Below are 24,207 nucleotides of genomic sequence, written 5' to 3'. Positions count from 1 at the left end.
AATTTTCTCCCTCATTTTTCTCCTGCACGTGGAGACTTCAAAAGTAAATTTGTCAGAGAAAAGGTTTTTGATGTGCCACTAACTCTCAGTTATCCATATTAACAGAGACGAGCATTGGTGCCAATAATTCAAAGCCAAAGGCTCTTTCTCTATAGCTTTGTAGTTCACTGTTTTGAGGGGCTTGGTGGCAGACTTCCTTCCCTAATTATGTTTGTCTTTGCTTCTTATTCAAATGAGTGGTCTACCCTAGCGCCAGGCAGTTGGGCAACAGGAAGATTCTGGTGCAGAATTTGTAAAATTCGCCAGGGGAAATCCATAAGGTGCACAGACAATCAAACTTCACTACATTTGAAATCATATTCTTGATCACCTGTGACCAATTGCTCTGCTTCTCTGTGAGTAAAGTGAGCCAGGGAAGGGACATAATTATAGGAGACCAGTTGAAAGGGAATGAATCTTTACATTTAGATGAAGACGTAAGACTATTGTGGCTAAAACTGATAACAAAACCAATGTTGCTGTTTTCCCTGCCTGGGCCCACAACCTTCTATTCTACAGCCAGAGTTATCTTTCTCTGCAAATGTCATGAGGTTCATCTGTCCATTATATCCTGCACGGGCTCCCTGTGCCAGTCATTGGGGCTATTCACAAATATCCGACTCTCTCCTCCCAATCGTTTGTTAGGACCACACACTTCTACCCACAAAGTGAGATATGGCTACAGGACTGGTGCTGTCTAATGAAATATGAGTCAAAGTAGCATGTGTCACCTCTCGGTCGATGGTTCCAGAGCCAGTATGTGCTTGGCTACATGCTTTGTCTAGTGAGGCAACTGGCAGCATCTGAGACTGTGGCTGCTCATTAGCCTGGGTCCCCAAGTGACTGTGACTGTGATGAGCAGAGCTCCCATCACCCAGTGATAGGCATGTGGTAGGTACAAAAAATAACACCCCCTGCTCTGGCCAGGTGGCTCGGTTGGTTGGAGCATCATCCTATGCACCAAAAGGTTACAAATTCAATTGCCAGTCAGGGCACATATTTAGGTTGCAGGTTTGATCCCTGGTTGGGACATGTATGGGAGGCAAGCAGTAGATACTTCTCACACTGATGTTTGTCTCTCACTCACTCTCTCTCTCCTTCCACTCTCTCTAAAATCAATAAAAATATGTCCTTGGGTGAGGAGGGAGGGAGGGAGGGAAGGAGGAAGGAAGGAGATAAATCCCTGTTTTCAAAAACCACAGAGATTTTAAAGTTCTCAGTTAACTAAGCATATCTCTATCTTGGCACATGTCAAGCTGCACCATGATTGTCTGAGTTATCTTCCCAACTAGACGCTGAACAACTTGAGGCCAGAATTATTTTGTCTTTAGTACATTAAGTACAGTGTGTAGCATTTAAAACAAGGTAGTAGAAAATGAAATTCTCTTCCTTCCTGGCCTCTGTGATCCTTCATTTGTATGCTTTTCTAACACTTGCTCCCCTACCAGTATCACTGGCTGAAATAATAAGGAGTCCCTGGTGTTCAGATACAGGGGGAATGGTGGAGTTATTCTTTTGGATCAGTAGTATAAGTAGGAAGAGCTGGCAGAGGGGAGAAAGAGGTTGCAGGCCTTTTCAAATACAATACACGGTCAAGGGGCAGACAAGATTTTGAAATGAAGTCTTGGAGTGACCACAGGGGGAAAAAGCAGTATCCCAAAATGTTTTATGAGGAATCACAGGTGTTATCTGAACTACATTCCTACATCATCAGCAGCAGCCGTGGCAGCATCATCTTAATATTTACTAATAATTTATTATGTATCAGGCGCAGTTCCCACAACCTTACAATTAACTCCTTGGATCCTTACAACTCTATAAGGTAGTTCTTATTATTTCCATCTTATAGGTGAAAAAATTGAACAGAGAGATACATTCCCTATGGCCACACAGGAAACAAATATCCCTCTCCGAGTTCAGGGTCTGCTGCACACTCCTCGTCATGGGAAGTTCACTAACTCCCAATACACTGTACTCCCCAGAGTCACGTCCTGCCTCTGCCTCCAAGTGCTGTCCCTCAGACAGCTATGCCTCTAAGACAAACACAAAACAGTTCTACCCTCTTCTTTCCAAGGTAGTCCTTCGCACCTATGAAGGCAGCAATCGTGTGTCCCTTTAGGCTCCTCTTCCCCCGTGTAAACAGTCCCAGTTCTCTCAATCCTAGTGTGCAGTAGCCTGAGGTCCTTCACCATCCCAGCTCAGTAACACGTGTACTGGTTGGTTAAGTCAGCAGAATGGAACTGTTGACTCTGCCTTCTAGTCTGGCACTGAGCGAATGCCTTCTACAACCCCGGCAAATTCCTCTTCCCTTGTAAAGCAAGGTCTGGAGGCAGAAATGGGACCATAATCTGCTACAGAACATCGAGCTGGCCACAGGTCCTGTACACGTTCCCATTCTGGCAAAAGGACCCACACATTCAGAGTTCCACGCTCTTACTCAGGTTGGAAGTCTGTCCCTGACTCTTCCCATCCCTCCCCTGTTCCCTTCCCTCACCACTCTCCTGTCCCCAGAGGCAGGGCTGAGGGCAGGTGCTTCACTCACCATGGAGTTCATGGCGAAGTGATTGTGCTGTGTCTGCAGGTCTAGAGCGTGCTGGTAGCTGACTCCGATCTCTGTATGGCTCTGGAGGAATAATTCCTTGTTGTGGCTTATCCAGTCGAACATCTAGAGGGGACAAGATCATACAGAGTAATCAGAAGGGTCATGGGGCCAACAGCACAAAACTTTCAGAGCTACTGGAAGAAGAGAAGCCCTCCTGCTGATTCCCTGTGAAAACAAGTCATCACTATCAGCTCAGGGTGGTCCGAAGAGTAGTTTCATCATTTACTCAGCAGAGCCCTCACTTTTAGCGTAAGGACCCACCATTGGCCTCTGTGTTTCTCTGCAGAGCCTAATAGAAAAAGAGTAGGAGAATCAGGAAGAGGAGGGTGAAAGCTATTTACTATGCCTTGTTTCTTTGTAAAAACTTTTAGAAAGCCTCAAGAGGGCCCTCTGCATGCTTTAGGGACAGGTGATGAAGGGACAGCTGGGAGACTGAATCTATTCCCAGCTGTCCCAGTTGAGGAAAGAAAATCATGTTGAAAGCAACAGGGCATACTAACTTGCCATGCACACAGTAGCCGACAACACACTTTGTTGAATTAACTTTGAACTGAACCAATCTTCTTGTGCTTCCTCAGACTCATAAGTCCAGCGTTTCTGCTATAACCCATCAGAAACTATAGGAAGATTTTTAAGGGTGGAATAAGCGCTGCTTGGCACAGTGCGCACTGAGCCATTTTCTTCCCCATAGCTCTGTACCCTGGTTTTCATTTAGGTTTCTCCTAGGCAGCCCACGTGCTTTAAAGGTCTCTGACCAGAACCCCAGCTCCATGGGAGAGCCTGATCACTCTAAAAGTTATCCCTCAACAGAACATCATATCTAAGCCAATCAGTGTTTAACATTTCCTGCTCAATGGATTTTCTCAGAAATAGGAATGTCATCCTATCTAGTGCAATAAAACATGAGGGGATGTTTGCTGGAAGGTTCTGGGAAAACAGAACCCTAGTTCTTTAGATACAATCTCTCTTCCTCTGACACTATCATTGTAACCCTAAGCCTCAAACTGCTGAGCCATACAAACTATGAGCCATTCTGCTGGCATTTGGAGGGTGAAGCATATGGACAGAGAAGGGGTGTAGCCAAAATAATGTCAGGAAACACAGACAGAGCCCTGATTGAGACTTCCTGATCTCCACCTTGTCTGTGGACTTCCTTAGTACCTGAGTCAAGAAATCCTCTTTATTATTCAAGCCGACTTCAGTTGGATTTTCTGTAACTTCCTGCCCAGACCAGTCAGATCTAGTCAGATCAAGTAACACAACCAGGAAAGATGTGAAAATTTTGGAGAAGAGCATAGCTACATTTGGAACTGATGCTCTGTTGTTTCAGATGGGCCAAGGGCTGCACCTCAGTTGCAGAAGCTGGTCAAGCTGAGAAACTGCAAAGATCACGCAGCTTTCCAGAAAGTACAATGGGAGTCCCACTCATTGTCATCTTTGAAACAGAAAAGTGAATTTACTTTTTCAATTACATCCAACCAACACTTAAGGGACACTTGCTGTGTGTCAGACTCTGTCCAAGGCAACAAAAGGCAAAAATGACTAAAATGTTGTTCTTGAATTTATTAAGTGACATGAAGGCCAGTGTGGAAAGCAGACAGAGACTCAGATACAAGGCTAGTACAACTAGGAATATAACTTACTTAAAATCACAACTTGGGGATTTCCAACCAAGATGGAGGCATAGGTAGATACACTGCCTCCCCACACAACCAAATGAGGGACAACAACAAATTTAAAAACAAAAAATAACCAGAACTGTCAGAAAATTCAACTGTATGGAAGTCTGAAACCAAAGAGTTAAAGACGAAATATTCATTCAGGCTGGTAGGAGAGCTACAAACAGGCAGCCAGTGTGGAGAGGAAACCTGGCAAGGTGGTAGCTGGAGGACCCAGTGGTCTCATATTTGCATGCAGATAAACTGGGAGGAACAACTGGGAAGCAAGACAGACAGCACAACCCTGGGTTCCAGCATGGGGAAATAAAACCTCAAAACCTCTGGCTGTGAAAACCTATGGGAGCTGCAGCAGCAGGAGAAACTCTCAGCTTCACAGGAGAGTTCATTGGAGAGACCCACAGGGTCCTAGAATTTATGCAAACCCGCCCACCCCAGGAAGTGACCAAAAGATGGCCAAGAGCTGGGCCAGTGGCATTGTTCCCTCTCTCACCCTCCCTCACATACAGTGCCACAATGCAGTGACCTGGGTTGCCCCACCCCAGAAAATACAAAAGGTTCTGCCCCTTACAATGTAACAGGTGCATGAAGACAAAGAAATATGGTGCGAGTGAAAGAAAAGATCAAAACTCCAAAAATTGACCTAAGTGATGAAGAGACAGTCAACCTATCAGATGCAGAGTTCAAAACACTGCTGATCAAGATGCTCACAGAAATGGTTGAGTATGGTACCAAAATAGAGGGAAAAGTAATGGCTATAAAACGTGAAATAAAGAAAAATATACAGGAAACCAACAGTGAAGAGAAGGAAACGAGGACTTGTATCAACAATTTGGAGCAGAAGGAAGAAATAAACATTCAGCCAGAACAGAATGAACGAACAAGAATTTTTAAAAATGAGAAGCTTGGAAACCTCTAGGACAACTTTAAATATTCTAGTATCTGAACCATTGGGGTGCCAGAAGGAGAAGAGGAAGAACAAGAAATTGAAAACTTATTTGAAAAAATAATGAAGGAGAACTTTCCAGTCTGGCAAAGGAAATAGACTTCCAGGAAGTCCAGGAAGCTCAAAGAGCCCCAAAGAAATTGGATCCAAGGAGGAACACAGCAAGGCACATCACAATTAAGTTATCCAAGATTAAAGATAAAGAGAGAATCTTAAAAAAGGCAAGAGAAAAGGAGAGTTACCTACAAAGGAGTTTCCATTAGACTATCAGCTGATTTCTCAAAAGAAAACTTGCAGACAAGACAGGGCTGGAAAGAAGTATTCGAAATCATGAAAGACAAAGACTTACATCCAATATTACTCTATCCAGCAAAGCTATCATTTAGAATGGAAGGGCAGACAAAGTGCTTCCCAGATAAGGACAAGTTTAAGGAGTTCATCATCACCAAGCCCTTATTATATGAAATGTTAAAGGGACTTATTAAGAAAAAAAGATAAAAAATATAAACAGTAAAATGACAACAAACTCACAACTATTAAGAACCTCCCCCCCCCCCCAAACTAACAAACTAAGCAAACAACTAGAACAGGAACAGAGTCACAGAAATGGAGATCACATGGAGGGTTATCAGTGGGAAGGGGGAGGGAGGAGAGAGGGGGAAAAGGTACAGGGAATAAGAAGCATAAATGGTAGGTACAAAATACACAGGGGGAGGTTAAGAATAATATAGGAAATAGAGAGATCAGGGAACTTATATGTACGACCCATGGACATAAACTAAGAGGTGGGGAGGAAATCGGGTGGGAGGGAGGGTGCAGGGCAGAGGGGAATAAAGGGAAGAAAAATGGGACAACTGTAATAGCATAATCAGTAAAATATACCTAAAAAATCACAACTCGGATAAAATATATCAACATAAAGACTCATGGCCTATCAAAGTAGCATCCCCCCTCCCCCCGCCGAAGGTGTGGGGACAAGGATAAACACAGAAGGCTTCCCGGAGCAGGTGACACATGAGGTGAGCTTTCACTAAGGTAGGAATTACCCAGATGAAAATCAGTGGGATGCAAGCTCTAGGCAAGAGAGTGATCAAGGGGACAGAGCTGTGGGTCAGGCCAGTGTGTCCAGGGCTCTGAAAATACCTCAGCAGTGCTTCTGGAGCCTAATGTGAGATGATGCGGCTGGGGAGGTGGATCGGTTGGCAGACCATGGAGAGCCCTGGACACAGGCTTCAAAAAACATAGACCTTATACTGTGGGCAGCAATATGTTGGTGAAGGGTTTTAAGTTGAGTAGTGAAGAGTGATGTGAGCTTTGATAGTAGTGTGGGACATGGATTGGAGGGGTCAGCTGAGGCAGAAAGAATAGTTAGGAAGCTGTTGTCACAGCAACCCTAGTGAGAGAGGGTGAGGACCTGGAAACCTGGCTTAGGGGAGTGGCAGTGGAGTCAGAAAAGTGGACCAAGTTGAGATCCACTAGGAACCAGATTGAGGACTCACTATGGTTCTGGGAGGGAGGGCAAGGAAGAGCTTGGGAGAAGAGCCAGGTGTCTGGCATGGCACCCTGGCCCTGGGTGCTTGTAAGAAAAGTTGCCACCATAGGTGCTCCCTAAGAGGAGAGTAAGAAGCTGGGGTGGGGAGACAGTGGGTTCAGTTTTAGATGTGCCAAGTTTGAGAAGCTTAGGAGAGTTTCAACTGCATGTGCCCTTTGGGCAGTTAGATTTATGTGTCTGGAGGTCAGGAGAGAGGCATTGAGACTGTGACAACTCACACTTAAGTATAAAAACATCACCTTCTGCGTGCAAACATGCATGATTTAAAGATGATTGTCCCTTTTGATTTACCTGGATCACTCTGGTTACCTGCATAAATAATAAAGAGCAAAAATGTTATTCTTTATTTGCAAGTGCCAGTGAATGTTTCAGGCTGCAGACTCCTGTAGAGGCTGGACCCATCTCTGTTGTGTGCACTCTCCTGGGTCTGCTAGCCATGGCCAGCCCCACACTGCAGGCACCAGGGCAGGCTTTTGTTTTTAAATTATTATGATTAAGCACCAGGGTGGGGAGAAGACAAATGCCAGGAATTTAGAGGAGTCTCATCCTATAATTTTTGATCGTTAAATTTGTTTCTCAACCCTATTTTAAAATAATCCCTTATCTTTTTTTCCTTATTGACAAAAGAATCAATAAAGAAAATGAAAATCTGAAGTGCCTGAAGCCCTTGGAATCTGTGATGAAAAGAGAGCACTCCACATATATTCTAGGCTATCCCAGTGGCCGAGAAGTGACCTTCCCTGTATTTTCTCTTAAATGCCATTTAGATATGCAAATAAGCAGTGGAGTAATATGCTAGCTCCAGAATGATTAGATGGCCCAGCACCAGGTCTCTACTGGACTACAGAGCAAGGAAAGCTGAACACAGGCCAGTTAGAGTAGAAAGCAGTAAGAAAGTTGAGTTAAAAGACGTGCCAGAGTGGGAAGTACTACAGGAACTGTACACCTCGTCGAATGGGCTTCTCACAGAATGGGATCTGAGCCCACACCATTCCACCCAATTCTGCATTCCATGTTGGAGCCCACAAGCTGCTCTCTTGTGGCTGGGCATTCTGGCAGAGTTTCAAAGAGGTGTCACATGTCTTGGGCAGAGAGAAAAGGACCTGCTCTGGGGACCAGATGATAGACAGCATGTGGTATCAGCAATCAGAGTCTTTCCAACATGGTTGTTTGCTCAGGAACAGTCTCATCTGCTCTGGGCCTGAATCTGTTTGCCTAATGGTATTCAATCCTCGCCCTTGTAAGCTTGGCAGTCTGTTAGGGTCATTTTCATTTTATTTTTCAATATATTTTATTGGTTATGCTATTACAAATGTCCCATTTCCCCTCCTTCACTCCCCTCCACCTTGAACACCCTCTCCCACCCACATTCCCCCCATTTAGTTCATGTCCATGGGTTGTACATATAAATTCTTTGGTTTCTACATTTCCTATACTTATACTATTCTTACCCTCACCCTGTCTATTTTCTACCTATCATCTATGCTATTTACTTCCTGTACCTTTCCCCCCTCTCTCCCCATCCCACTCCCCTATTGATAACCCTCCATGTGATCTCCATTTCCGTGGTTCTGTTCCTGTTCTAGTTGTTTGCTTAGTTTGTTTTTGTTTTTTAGGTTCAGCTGTTGATAGTTGTGAGTTTGCTGTCATTTTACTGTTCATATTTTTCATCTTCTTTTTCTTAGATGAATTCCTTTAACATTTCCTATAATAAGAGCTTGGTGATGATAATCTCCTTGAACTTGACCTTATCTGAGAAGCACTTTATCTACCCTTCCATTCTAAATGAAAGCTTTTCTGGATAGAGTAATCTTGGATGAAAGTCCTTGCCTTTCATGACTTGGAATACTTCTTTCCAGCTCCTTCTTGTCTGTAAGGTTTCTTTTGAGAAATCAGCAGATAGCCTTATGGGTACTCCTTTGTAGGTAACTCTCTCATTTTGTCTTGCTACGTTTAAGATTCTCTCCTTATCTTTAATCTTGGGTAATGTAATTATGATTTGCCTTGCTGTGTTCCTCCTTGGGTCCAACTTCTTTGGGACTCTCTGAGCTTCCTAGATTTCCTGGAAGTCTATCCTTTGCCAGACTGGGGAAGTTCTCCTTTATTATTTGTTCAAATATCTTTTCCACTTGTTGCTGTTCCTCTTCTCCTTCTGGCACCCCTATAATTTGGAGGTTGGAACATTTAAAGATGTCCTGGAGGTTCCTAAGCCTCTCCTCATTTTATTGAATTCTTGTTTCTTCATTTTTTTCTGGTTGGAGGTTTCTTTCTTCCTTCTGGTCCACATCATTGAGTCTCAGTTTCCTTCCCATCACTATTGGTTCCCTGTATATTTTCCTTTATTTCACTTAGCATAGCCTTCATTTTTTAATATAATTTGCAACCAAATTCAACCAATTCTGTGAGCATCCTGATTACCAGTGTTTTGAACTGTGCTTCTGACAGGCTGGCTGTCTCTTTGTCGCTTAGTTGTATTTTTTCTGGAGCTTTGGTCTGTCCTTTCATTCGGTCCATTTTATTGTCTTGACAAGCCTGTTACATATGAGGGGCAGAACCTTAGGTGTTCACCAGGGCAGGACAACCCAGTGACTGGGTTGTGATGTTGCATGTGGGACAAGGGTCGGAGAGGGAACAATGGCGTTTGCTCCACTCTCTGTTGGCTTTCAGTCACTTCCCCCACTTTTCACAAGCAAATTGGGCCCTTCTGGTGCTGATTCCCACATGGGTGGGTTTGCGTACACTCTGGGACCCTGTGGGTCTCTCCAATGAACTCTCCTGTGAGGCTGGGAGTTTCTTCCACTGCCACGTGAACTGCCACAGGTGTTTCCAATCAGTGGTTTGAGGCTTTATTTCCCTGCGCTGGGGCCCTGGGTTGCCCAGTCCATCCTGCTCCCCATTTTGTTTCTCCCAGTTTATCTGTGTGCAAATGTGGGACCACCTGCTCCACCCACTGCCACCTTGCTGGCCAGCTGCAGCTTTGCACACCCCGCTCCACAATCTGCCGCCTGGCTGAATCCGCCAGCCACTGCCTTGCTGTGAGTCCACTTTGCCCAGTTGTCAACCTCTGCCCCTCCTACCTGTCTGGTTGAGTGTGTCTTCTTTAACTCCTTGGTTGTTGGACTTCCATACAGTTCAATTTTCTGTCACTTGTAGTTGGTTTTTGTTTTTAAATTGTTGTCTTTCTTTTGGTTGTGTGAGGAGGTGCAGTGCGTCTACCTATGCCTCCATCTTTTTCAGAAGTCCCTCATTTTCAATTTTGTTGCATTCAGTGAAACTGGCTGCAGAGAGAGAATATGTACGTGTGCATGTGTGTGCTCATATGCTTGTGTGCAGTTAAGTTGAAAACTAGACTCATTTCAAGCCTGGCTCTGTCACTAATTATGCATGAGACTGTGGGTAGGTCTCCTCATTTCTGGACTTCTCATTTGCAAGGGATAAGTGGTTCTCAGGATGGAGGTAAGCATCCTGTTTGACAATCAGCTCAATTTGGAAACTTGCAGAATGTGCTTTCCATTCAAAATAAAATAGTTTTATTGAGTCTCCTGGATTAGAGGGCATATTCATCACTGCAATTTACATTTTGAAGTTTTGAATAAAAGCCTGTCAATGAGAAAACTGACATTAATTGATAGCCAGAGAAAAAGGCAGCTTCTTCATCTCAGCCCTGATGTTTGTCTGGTGTGTTAGAGTTTAAAACATCCATTTGTTTCCTTTATTTCACTGCATCTATCAGGTCCACTTTACAGATGAAAAACAGGGGCAAAGAAGTGAAGCCCAGTGTCTAGAATTCATTCATTCTACCCAATCAATGCACATTTACTGAGTGCCTGTTGAACCTAGCTCTTGGCACAATGCCCTACCTCCTCCACACTGTCTGGGCTCCATAATATAGTTACCCCTCAGTAGGCAGCCACCAGGACACTGGGGCTACAGCTGAAGTAAGGTGTTATCCCTCATGTGGAGTCAATCACGCTCCAACACCCAGCTTCCTCCTCTCTCCTCACCCCAGCTCCATCAGTGTCTGGGGACAATGATTCAAACAGCTCCACTTTTCTCAATAATCACTTAGTAAACAAATTAATGCAAGAGTGAGTTGGCAACAGCTCTCAGGCTGCTAATCTCTAGAAAAACTGACCATTTCTAAGCTCCCTTCTAGCTAGAACATTCTATGATTTGATCTATTTGAATTGAGCTCTCTGGAAGACACTTGAACTAGACTGACCTAAACATCTAAAGAAAAACTAAAGAAAATATCTCTGCAGTGGTTTCAAGCATTTTGATCTTTTTTTTTTTAAAGAATCTACAAATGGTAGGTTCAACAAAATGTAATATAACAACAGAATTCCACTAAGAGGAAAATTCATGTCTACATAATGAAATTTTATCTCTTTGTTTGGAAACCAACATAGTTTTATCTAATTATGAAGATAGATGTTATAAGCTACTTGGGTTTTTTTCTCTCTCTTTTTTTTCATGTTTTGCTTTTAACTACGTAATTATTTTATGCTGGCTAAAATTCAATGAAAGTATAAAATATGATTCTTAACATATAGCAAATGATAAAAGAATCTATTTAAATGCAAATTAGGGAAATAACAAGGAACCTTTTCCCCCTTTTCTTTTGAAGATGAGATAGCTAAAAGGTTATTATTGTTCTACTCTGTTTTTAGTGAACCAGAAAGTATTTCATAGAGCAAAGATATTGAATAAAAATCTTAGGCTTATTTTCCCCATTTGCCAAATTTAGCAATGACATCTGATTTAGATTTTTAACTTTCAAAACATCTTACCACCTACTGTTAGTGTTTTATACTGCCTGTAATTATAGATTATGTTGGTTTTTAAGTTGTTCATATTCAGCTTTGATGAGTTAAAAGGACAGAAGACAACCAATGGACTTTCTTTGCCTAAGTATGGACATTCCAGTATCACCTCTGTCCCCCGGACCCTGTGACCCATCCTTGAAAGCCGGGGCCCTTAAAACTACTAAACACCTCCCAGCAGGCGAACCTTACTACATCTAGAATTGACTGATGTGCAGTCAATTCCACAACCAAATTTTATGTGTTTTAGACTGCAAAGGGCAGAGGCTTCCAACAGGAGACCTGGATTCTAGTGCAGATTCTGCTGTATAAACTGACAGGTTAGGTATTGGTTTGAACCTCAGTTTCTTTATCTGTAAAATGGGGATGACAATTTACAATGTGGGGTTGACAATTTAGACTTTAGTAGAGTAGTAGTGAGATTCAAACAAGACAGTGGTATCAAGTGTTAAGTGCTACATACCTAGTAGATTTTAAAATCCACAAAGTAAGCATATTCAATTGCACAAATTTCCCCACTGTTTTTATCTGGACCACAAAATAGATGAAAGGTGTGGATTTAGAGTTGCAGTAGGTTCGCCTCACTGAGAAATCTCCGTGGGCTAATGGGAATCTCACATGCAACTCATACACGAACACATCCACAGCCCAACACCCAGAGATGCACCCTAGAACAACCGCAGGGTGCTACACAGACCACGAACAGCCCTGCATCTCCACCCTGACACACCCTCAGAGACCACGGGGTACCCTTGCTCACACAGGACTCAGAGACCCACACACTCTCCCAGGGCTTTGCCTGAGGGCACCGTTGTCCTCCTGCCCTCCCTGTGCAGCCTGGCCAGGGATCTCGCTCCCTCTTGCTTTGCTCCCAAACTCTTCCTTCCCCATCCTCTCTGACACCCCAACTCTTTCACCATTAGACACCGAATCCCTTTGGCTCTCAACAGTTTTTCACTCAGGAGAGATTCCTATTAAAATGAATTATACCTACAACCCCTCCTGGAATTAGTTTATTCTAATAAATAGCCCAATAAGAAAGCAAGGCCCTTTGTGAGAACAACTCAGGGATGAGATCCTAAAATGTGGTGGCACAGGAGCCCTGGTCAGAAGGACAGAGGCCCTAAAATGAGAAGTGGGTGGGAACCAAAAGCAAATTTGCCCACTTTACAATTCTGCTTTCACATGAACTCTGACCCACCCTGGGGTACACGTTCTTATGAAAATAGGGCAATACACAGACCCCGTGTGTGTGTTCTGGCCCAGGACCCTTAAGCCCTTTCAACCTGGTTTTCAATGACCTATTCTTCTAAGATTGAGTGTTTCTGCTTTGCGGAAGTGGGGCAAAGAATGAGGGGAAAATAAAGGACCCCCAAATATGAACCTAGTTTCTAGGTTCCTAGAATTCTTGCCTGAAGGGTATTTGTTACCTTGCCTCTTCTGATACCTTTTTGCAGCACTTGAAAGCCAAAGGAATTCAAGGTTCTAAGAGACCATCTTTCCACTGGTAGGGTAGATGGCTGGGATTTGTACCCAATAGACTGTAGTTGCCAACAAGCATCTATTGAGAGAGGTAAGATTCTTTGGGCTCTGCCTGTTTTCCTTTAGGATTTTGGCATGCCAACAGGCATACTTTAACATGTTGTATAAAGGAGAAGCCACTTTTATCTTTCACCATAAATCCAGCTGCTCTGGGAAGATGGCTCAGCCCCGGTACCTGGGACACCTCATCACTGTAACCTCAGGAATCAGCTGGGTCACCAAACAATTTCCCCAGCAGGCCAGGCTGTGTCTCTGACCTATAGATATGCTATGGACTCCCCACCACATTTCTTATACCCTCTATGCCGAAATTCCCAAATCTCAGATCTAATACGTTATCATGCCGCTCACATCTAGACCTACCCCAGTTTCTCTATAAGACAGGCAAATGTCCCGCTGTGAGCAACGGGTTAACAAAGTCCCTTGCCCTTCTGCATGATAACCTGATGTCCAGTGAACACCCTGGTGCTGTTTTCCTGGAAACAGATGAAGACGGTATGTGTCAACACACTACTAAACAACCCCCCACTTGATAAACTGTATCTGATTGGAAGAACTAACAACAGACTATGAATACCTGATGGGGATCCCATACCTTGGGGTTCCCTAAGTGGGGTGACTTTGTAGCTGGCATGTCCATTATGGGCGACCTGGAAGCTATGCCAATGGAATTGTTACAAGAGATACTGGCCCCTGTGGGACATGGAGTTTTTAAGCCATGGCAGTTTCCGAGCTGCCCTCTGCGGATCTTATCTGCCTGCACCTGCGCTGGACTGTGCCGGGGTTGTCCTGCGGGTGAGCTACAGTCCCCACTTTATGTCTTCCTCAGTAGATGAGTGCCAGAGGTAGCCATTGGCCTGGTAAGTCAGAACACTCAGTGGGACCTAAGAAGACTCCTTGGTGCGTGATGAATACATAGTCAGAGCCACACTACATGTATGTGTGATAGTAATGCACCTCTCCTCGTCTTCCTTCTCTCCATCCTATTTTCTGTTTTAGATTTCTCGAGTAGCAGCAGTCATGATCATGGTAACAACAGTGATAATGGTAACAGCAACTAGTGTTCTCTGAGTATTCACTATGTGTCAGCCATTGTTCTAGCACGTTACATGTGCTAATTTAATCCTCTTAAGAACCTCATAATTATCTCCCTAATATTAACCCCCAATATTATCATCTTCATTTTGCAGATTGGGAAACACAGGTGCAAAGAGGTTAATCAACTTGCCCAACACCACACAGTGGCAGAGCTGAGATTCAGACCTGAGACGCTTAGTTCCAGTGTTGATGCGCTTAACCCTGCTGCTCCACCTTCCATTGTGCTCAGAGCTTCATTCCATCTATCCTTCCCACCATCACCGAATTTTCAAAAGTGTGCTCTGCCTCTGCTGCCTTGGTTTTCCCTTCGTCTACTTTCTCCTTAACCTGCAATAGGTCCTGCCTTTCCTATTTTCTTAAGTCTGCAACTACAATGAAAATCAATCACCTTCTCGTTTTTTGAGTTCTTCATGCAGCTGCTTCTCCCCCCCTTTGATCCGATGCAGCCCTCTCTGAAATTCCTCTCTCTCCGGCCCTCGAATGGGGTCATTTTCAGGGGCAGGCCATCTGGCTGCAGACATGATGAGCTTTTCCCTCCTGCTTTCTCAGGTCTATCCAACACTAAATTCTCTCAGGAAAACCAGCGTTTTTACATACCCACACTTCCCTCAACATACAATGTCTAGTCTTAGCACGACAAAAAAAAAAAAAACACTCTGATTTTAAAGCTCACCAACCCTCCTATCCTACACTAATTTATCCGAATGTACTTCCATTTCTCCTGCTGCCTCTTCATGGCTTCTTTTCCTGTCCCCCACACCCTTACTGTGACAGTCTCGACTTGGCCATCAGTCCTCTGCCCTTTATCCATCATGCCCCTTCCATTTGAAAATCCACCCAGGCTCACAACGTCAACAACACGAATAGCATTTCCTAGTTCATGTTCCAGGCCCTGTGCCAAGTACCTCTGTAGATTATCTCATGTATTCCTTATATTGCTACAAAGAAGGTATTGTTAATTCCATGTTAAACATGCTGAACACTCAATACAAAGAGGGGAAGTAAATTGCCTAAGATCACATAGTTTGTAAGTGATGGAGTTAAATTTAGAATGTAGTGTCCATCTGAACCTTAATCCCATATAATTTCCTATGTTCCAGCATGCCCTCTAACCTGAACTTCCAGATAACTGACGAGAATAAATACGTGCCAGGCTCTGCACAATGAGCTTTACACACATTATCTCAATCCTCAAAACCACCCTATTAGGTAGTAGAGATCACCATCACCACCTTTTGCTAGTTAAAGAAACAGATTATAAAAGATCAAATACCTTGGCCAAGGTCACATAATAAAAACTCAAATGACATCTTGAAAACTCATATCTAGGCTCGTAAAACTCCAAAGTCTGTGCTTTTAAATCACTATCAAATTGTCTCCCAAATATCCACCTAAATTTCAGCCCCATAGTGCCTATGGACTCGATATGAATATTCCATAGCATCTTCTCCAACTACGATGTCTTTCCATGAAAATATTACCTTCTTTTACTGAGTTCCCACATCTTCACTACATTAGTTCTTTCTTTCCTCAAATAACTCTGACATACACCCTTTCCTTTCCATTGCTGCTGCCACTCACCTCTAAGCCCCCTGCTTAGATTATTGCACTCAGTTTCTTCCCGGCCTCCCTAGGTCCATCTTCTCCCTTAGAACAAGCCACCTGCCCCCAACAGGCCCACTGCTCTAGTACACTGCTTTCACCCTTGGTAAATAAATAAATAAATATTGCTGTTACTTTTCATCTATAATGCAAAATTCAATCTCCTTGCTCTGGCATTCAAGGTACCCCCTTCCCCACTAAAAGGCCCAAATCTTTCCCTACTTTTTCATACCCAACACCAAGCATCCATTCCAGCTATATCCTATTCACTGCCACACACACGCACCATACCATACTCATTGCCAACCCCATTTTAATGCTCACGTCTTTCCCCTCAGGAAATGCTCCACAGCCAAATATCCAAATTATTCCCATCCTTTGAAATACAATTGAATTCTCACCTCCACTTGATTCCTTCTTTGACCAATTGAGCCCATACTGATTTCTCTTTCCTCCAAACTCACTACTCCAGTGTTTACCACAGTAGTTCACAAAAGTTCATTCAGCACTATCTGAAGTGGTTTATTTAAAAAAAAAAAAGTGACATAGCTTCCTCGACCCTACCTTTGAGATTCTGACTCAGTAGGTGCACTCCAGGTGCACTTATATTTTTATTTAAACAGTGCTTGAGGGAATTTACGGTCTATCCAACATTGGGTAGTTGGTATCAGATTTAACCCATCTATCTATAAACTAGTTGAAAGCAATGGTAAATGACCAGCATAGACTGATGATCCCTGAAGGAAGATGAGCACACATTAAGCCCCATATTCACTCTGCTTTCTCTTTGAGGGTATTTTCCAAACAGTAGAGCAGGAAAAAAGCAGGTGAGAAGAAATCAGCAGTCTTGAAGGGTGTGAGAAAAAAAGAGATTAGAGTTCAGAGCTGGAAAATGGTTAAAATCTCAGTGAGAGGACAGGAAGGAGATAAAGAGGATAAAAAAAAATCTTCATTAAAATTTCCTTCAAGTCCTTGGCCACATCCTAAGTTGTGCATATGCAAGGCAAGCCTCCAGAATATATGGCAGAGAACAGCTGTGGGAAATGGAGGATATTGAGAAGTAAACAGAAATGATGGAGGTTTCCCAGAGATGGGGAAATATTGGGAGTTCTTAATGTGAAAACACTTCTGCAAACATTCTGGGCTTTGAGTTGGGACCCCAGAAAGACCAGGCAGTAGGAGAAAACCCGCATCCAAAGAATGAGAACTATGCCCTATGATTAATGAAGAGATGGAAGTGGGTCTGCCACAGCAATGACTAAATCAAGGCTCCACGCGATCAAGATCTGCCAGTGACACAACTGCATCCCAGAACAGTACTAAACAGTATTTAGAGAAAGACAGCCTAATGGAGAATCTATAAAAATATCATTTGTAATATCCAGTATACAATATAAACTGCTAGATATATGAAGAAGCAGAGAAAAGTGATTCCTAATTAAAAAAAAATAAAACAGATGGCAGTGTAGGCAGACATGGCTCGCCTCTTTGCACAACCATATCAAAATTACAACTAAAATATAGAACAACCATCCCTCAGAATGGTCATGAATCAACTTGAATGGAAGTCTGACAAGTACAGAATTAAAGAAACCACATCCATCCAGAGTGGTAGGAGGGGCACAGATGAGGAAAGGGCTGGTCCCATACCCACGTGTGGTGGATAAAAATCTGGGAGGGATATGTCAGGAGCAAGGAGTCCCAGACCCACACCAGGCCCCCCCAGCCCAGGGTTCCAATGCCAGGAAGATAAGTCCCCAGAATTTCTGGCTGCAGAACACAGCGGGGATTGAGTCAGTAGAAGGAACTTCTGGAGCCCCAAGCAGTTCCTGTTAAAAAAAACCCCTACACACTCACTTCGTCTGAGTTCCAGCACCCAGGTAGCAGCTTGAAAGGCACCAGTGAGATACAGCAAGAAACTGAAGTGTCTGGTATCAAGTTGAGCAGAGGCCATTGTCCCTTTTCTAAGCCCTCCCCCGACAGAGCCACAGAACCGGCAAGCTGGTACCCATATCTGAGACTCCATCGACCTGGTTAACACCGTTAACCAGCCTTGGATTTCCCAGAGACTCTGTCCCACCCAACTTATAGGCCCACCCCAGCAGCTTTTCCATATCAATGGCTGGTCTTGACTCATACTGCACAACTTCCTAAATCCTCTCAAACAAGCGACAGCTGGCCTCAGTGAGCTCCAGTTCCAGCAAAAGCAGCAGCCAGTCTAGCTTCACAGCTTAACCTCACATGGGAATCTCCAAGCCCAATGCAAGTAGCAGCCATCTCAGATTGCTTTATAGTTTAGGCAGGGTGGCCCTGGACAAAACCCAGGTAGAGGCTGCACCACCTGGGAAACCCCAAGGCCAGCAAACCCACTGGACAGCTACAGACTACATCGGAGCACCACCACCACTACCCTGCCCCTGCACAGATGATTCTTCAAAGAGGCCAGAGGTTTGTAGTAAGTGGTCATAGCCAATCCTTGCACCTGGCCTGCCTGGGTAAATCCTTCCCATTGATCTGCCAACCAAGACTCAACTAAGAGAGGAGGGTGTAATCAGCCTACACAAAGGGCACACCTCCACTACCCAGATTAGTTAATAGGGGAGGCCGTGCCACTGGATCCTATAGGACACCTATTATGTTAGGCCACACTGCCAAGACATGGAGTCAAAGCAGCTCCACCTAATACATAGAATCAAACACAGGGACGCTGCCAAAAGGAACAGACAAAGAAACAGGGCCCAATTTAAAAAACAGACCAAAACTCCAGAAAAAGAGCCAAACCAAATAGAGATAAACAATCTATCAGATGCAGAGTTCAAAAACACTGGTCATAATGATGCTCAAGGAACTTAGTGAGGACCTCAGCAGCATAAAAAAGATCCAGTCAGAAATGAAGGTACACTAATTGAAATAAAGAACAATTTATAAGGAAACAACAGTAGAGTCGATGAAGCTGAGATTCAAGTCAATGATTTGGAACATAAGGAAGCGAAAAACAACCAACTGGAACAAGAAGAAGAAAAAAGAACCCCAAAATATGAAGGTAGTATAAGAAATCTCTGAGACAACTTTAAGAGGTCCACCATTTTCATCAGAGGGGTTCCAGAAAGAGAAGATAAAGAGCAAGAGATGGGAAATCTGTTTAAAAAGTAATGATAGAAAACTTCCCTAATTTGGTGAAGGAAATAGACAAGCCAGTCCAGGAAGCAAGGAGAGTCCCAGACAAGATGGATGCAAAGAGGCCCACTGCAAAACATATTATAATTAAAGTGCTAAAGGTTAAAGATAAAGAGAGAATCTTAAAAGCAGCAAGAGAAAGCAGTTAGTTACCTACAGGGGAGTTCCCACAAGACTGTCAGCTGATTTCTCAAAAGAAACTTTGCAGGTTAGAAAGGATTGGCAAGAAATATTCAAAGTTATGAAAAGCAGGAACCTACAGCCAAGATTGTTTTACTCAGCAAAGATATCATTTAGAATCAAAAGGCAGATAAAACATTTCCCAGACAAGAAAAAAGTAAAAGAGTACATTGTCACCAAATCATTATTATATGAACTGTTAAAAGGACTTATTTAAGAAAAAGATTAAAACTATGAACAATAAAATGGCAAAAATACATATCAACGATTGAATCTAAAAAACAAATTAAGCAAACAAGAAGAACAGAGACAGAATCATGGATATGGAAGGTGTTTTGATGGTTGCCAGATAGAGGGGAGTGTGGGGGAATGGGTGATGAGGTGAGGGGATTAAGAAGTACAAATAGGACACAAAATAGCCATGGGGATGTAGAGTACAGTATAGGAAATGGAGTAGCCAAATAACTCATATGCATGACCCCTGGACATGAACAATGATAGGGGACTGTCTGAGGCAGTGTGGGATATTGGGTGGAGTGGGGCAAAAAGGAGGGGGGGATCAGGACAAACGTAATAGCATAATCAATAAAATATAGTTTAAAAAGTAAAAGAGTCAATAAAACAGACCCAGAGAGGATTAAGCTATGAATTTGCAGATAAGACTTTCAAAATAACTGTGATTAACATCTTTAAAAAATAGGAGGGGAAGGGACAAAATGGATTAAAATATGGAACATGTCAACAAAGCCTAATTTTCTGTTTCTTGCAGCCAAAAGTATCTTCATATAGTGTCATGTTCATGATGCTTAGCATAATATTTTGTTCACTTATTGAGTACCCGCAGTTCTCCAGACATGGAATTAGAAATGGATGTTAAATGATCAAGATCAAAGTCTAAACTCTGGCTGGTGTAGCTCAGTGGATTGAGCAGGGGCCTGCGAACCACACGATCGTGGTTCCATTCCCAGTCAGGGCACATGCCTGGGTTGCAGGCCAGTTCTCAGCAGGGGACTCATGAGAGGCAACCATACATTGATGTTTCCCTCCTTCCCTTCCTCCCTAAAGATAAATAAATCAAACCTTTAAAAAAAAAGATCAAAGTCTAGCAAGGGATACAAATATGTTCTATAGTCCATCAATTCTAAGTGTGAAAGGTAGTATGAAAAGTGTATACTACAGGCTGATTGTGGAGGAACCTTGGTACAGTCTGGTAGAGGCAGAGGTAGGGCAAGGCATGGATGGCCTCCAAAGGTAGCAACAGATGAACAACACCTGAAAGAGAACAGGATCTGGGTGAAGAAGGTATAAATGAGAAGGGAATCTTAATGAGAGAAAATAGCTTGAGCCAAGGCCTGGAGGCTTACAACAACAGGCATAGAGAGGTACAAAGAGCTGGAGAGCATCAAGTGAACAGTAAGAAGGGATGATAAGAGACAGGGAGGGGCTAGGTAACAAAGGGGCAAAGGTCAAAAGGCAGAGGAACTGGAACTCCGACACACAGGGGAGGCGCTGAAGGACACAGATATGGTCGATTTGCTTTTAACCCCGAACTGGATGCCTACACTGTGGACCACGGACAGACACTAATCTCATTGCAAAGGGGAGTCCAACCAACCCGGATCTCATAAACAAAAGCAGCTAACCCATTATAGATTTCTCACCACCTAAGGGTTCTCTGCCTCCCTCTACTCCCCCTCCGCTCCCCCTCTACTTTTCCTCACAAAACCTTCAATGCCTGGGTCAAAGAAGATAAATATAAAGGAGGAAGTAAAGATAACATGTGAACGGTGCCCACCACAGTGTAGGACACATAGTAGTTACTGAATGCACGTTCATTCCTTGCCACTCCCTCTGGGTTCAGACAGGATGAGCTGGCAGTCACAAAAAGTGGTTACTTTCTGAGTAGAGAAACCCAGGCTGTAAAACTTATGCTAAAAATCCCACAATGTCCTTGAAAATGAGCCACAGCACAGCTGTGTCTGGGGAAGCACATGGTTGTATTAGGCCTTAGAAGGCCTCTCCCCTTGCTCTTGCCCTCCTCATCCTCAGCGATGTAATGAAAAGTCTCCCCAAGTTCATTATCAGCGTAAATATTTTCAGACCTTAAATAAGGGTTTTTGTTTTTTTTTTGGCATTTCCATTTCAGGATGACTGAATCCCCTGCAGCGCTGGCAATACACACCGTGTCCCCCGCTGCGGGGACAAAATGGTCATCCAGGAGCCAGCAAGTCAAGCAGACAAGAAACAGGAACAACCAAGCCAGGAGTCAGCCCAGGCAGCCCCAGGACATTGAGTCCAAGGGGCCAAATTCCTTCCATCTGAACCACAAATGCTGATAAAATATTTTCAGGAACAGAATGAGGGAATGTGCTTCACTCACTTCCCAAAATGTAGAATTGAAGAGGTGAAATCCTGCTTAATCCAAGCTAAGCAAACAGTGCCCGACTTTATCCCGTAGCTAAATTTAGGCGTGAACTGAGATGTGGCCACTGGCAAGTTACTTTAGATGAGCTAATGCTTGTTCCTGGCATACAGGATGCACTCAGTAATTGGTAACTTGGTACTGTTACAGCAAAAATGGAGTGTCTGCTGGATGCCGCAGCCCATCCTCCCACGCATACTAAAATCGGCTGTGCCAATCACTTGCACATCTGGGGAAAAAAGGGCTGAGCAGGAGGTGGCCCTCCTTCAGCAGTGGCTCTCTGAGAGGGGGAGGCAGGTGCTTTGCTGGAAGAGGCCTGTGCTAAGTGGGCTCGACCCTGCTTGGGCAGAGGAAGACAGCTAGCACTGCTCTTTCCCCCTTCTCCCCTCTTCCAGCAGCAGTCCCAGCACTGGGGCTGAGACAGGTGAGGGGCCAGACGGGGGCCAGGCTCAGGTACAGCCAGCAGAAGTGCTTGGTCATGCTCCCAGCCCCCAGACCCCAGCTGGCAGGGCATACCCTGCAAGAGCTCAAGAAGAACTTTTGGAACAAAGAGCTCGATCAGTCCTCAAAACCCTCCGTATTTTTAATAATCTTATTCAGTGGACTAGGGTAAATTCCTGTTTAGATAGTGCCCTTGTCCCTAAATGTAGGACAGATATGCAATAACCAGAAAACTTCTCTCATTTTTCTGTCTTAAAATAAATCAAAAGTTGAGTTTAATTTAGTTATCTAGCCTTCGTCCAAAATGTTTTCGGGATTTTCTTCCCTTATCACTCTCCTGTCACCATCCTAATATGAAGGCCTAGGGTTACCTGAGCTCTCCTTCCTCCCTTACACCCAGCCGGTGGATCACCTGGTTCATTTTCTTTCCTTTAGTGTCTCCAGGGTTTGCTCCTCTCCCTTCCACTCCCCCTCTCATCTCATCTGCTCACAGTTGGGTTAGTATAAAAGGGCCAGGACTGGATTCCCTGCCTCCAAATCGCACCCTTGTCAGATGAAACTCGCTAAAACCCCAGGTGAGTGACAGCATCAGAGCAGCATCCCTTGAACCACCACCCAGCAGTAGGTGGCGCTCTCGTGCCAGCTTGGAGTGCTCCCAAAAGTTTGGTTCCATCAGCCAGCCTAGTGAGTACAGATTGTGCCACCGCCCATTTTTCAATTTGGCGCTGACTACATGCCTCTGGGAACCCAGACTTGTCTAAGACACTGGCTCTGATCTCCGAGAATCTGCAATATAACTGGGGGAATGAGGCCTTTGAGCATAAATGTATCCTCATTTGGCATACAGCTATAATACAAGATGGGTTGGAATGGGGCCAGTTTGAGTGGGATGAATAAGGGCTACAGGAAAATGCCCAGAGGAGAGAAAGACAACCTCCAACAGGGAAGCGAAGGTAAAGTAGCATCTGAGTGGGACACTCAGCTAGGGCAGGGCTTCAGGGGCAGTGGGAGGGAGGGTGGTGACAAAGGCATGATAAGGTGGACAGTGCAGAGCACAGAAGAGGACGTCCTGATGATGGGGGCGAATGTCCAAGTCCAGTCTCACTCTCCATCCTATGTCCTTCTGGTTGCACTTCCTCCTGACATCTCATGACAAGGGTCGGCTCCCCCGGGAAATCTCCTAGGGCAGGCCATGTGCCACTCTGAGGTAGGACCAGTCAGTCCCCCTGATCTGCATGGAGAAAACCAAATATCCCTCGTTTCTCTGTACCGAGAAAGGGCATGCCTTTTCTCACCACATCAGAAACTTGTCCCCGGAGCAGAGTGTTTCTTATCCTAGAAAAGGATTTCTAAGAAGGGGTTGGAGGTGAGCTAATGGTCAAGAAAGTGAGGTTTCTTGGCTCACATGGAATGGCGGGTATGGGAGAAAAGAACCCTTCTGAGATTCAAGTAGAGACAGATTTCCTCCAAGAAAATCGATGTCCTTTTGCACATTTTACCATGGGTTTTCCAGCTCTCCCCAGGATAGGACCATGAAACTTCAGCTCTGCTTGGGAGAGTCATGGGACACAAGGGTGGGGCTGGAACAGGCATAACTCTGGAGTGAGGCTTTCCCTGCGAAACAGTGGCTATGACTGACCTGGGCACTCGTAACTCAGGACACCAGAATCCTGCCGACTCAACACTTACACACTGGAAAAGTTTCTCGGTGTGTACATGTGACAAGACATCCTCTCGTATTCACACATGAGAGTGCATCTCTCTGTTTCAATGACAGAACGCAATTCTCTGTGGAAATATCTTGGGGTTTCAGACTGACTAACTTAAGCTACAAGAAACAACTGCACCGACTACACACAAAATAATTTTCACACTTGTGAAAGTGGAACCAAGAAATGTAGACTTTCTCCATCCATCCCTTCTAGTATTTGAAACACTCGTCGCAGATAGGCCACATTGAAAAGTTGAGCCCACACCAAATGGAAGCAGACCAGAAGAGCTGATGGGAGCTCATGTGGAGCAGAAAAGACCGGGAAGATCAATGACGACTGTCTCCAAGTCACCAGAGGGCTGTCCTGTGTGAGAAGGAAGAGACTGGTTCTGGCGG

General features: G+C 44.2%; 1 protein-coding gene across 7 annotated transcripts in view; it reads right to left on the bottom strand.

Annotated features, from left to right (window-relative positions):
* KALRN (kalirin RhoGEF kinase) overlaps positions 1-24,207 on the bottom strand; it is a 706,454-nt gene that overhangs the window by 399,805 nt on the left and 282,442 nt on the right. For all 7 annotated transcript variants that reach the window (XM_037033686.1, XM_037033687.1, XM_037033688.1 and 4 more), the window contains exon 6: positions 2,582-2,704. In XM_037033686.1, coding sequence (XP_036889581.1) covers positions 2,582-2,704 — 123 coding nt within the window. The remainder of the gene's footprint in view (positions 1-2,581; positions 2,705-24,207) is intronic.

The sequence above is a fragment of the Sturnira hondurensis genome, unplaced genomic scaffold (assembly GCF_014824575.4).
Source record: "Sturnira hondurensis isolate 20B ecotype Veracruz unplaced genomic scaffold, ASM1482457v3 Scaffold0021765, whole genome shotgun sequence".
In the NCBI taxonomy this organism is placed as follows: domain Eukaryota; kingdom Metazoa; phylum Chordata; class Mammalia; order Chiroptera; family Phyllostomidae; genus Sturnira; species Sturnira hondurensis.
This window is presented reverse-complemented; position numbering and strand designations above follow the sequence as displayed.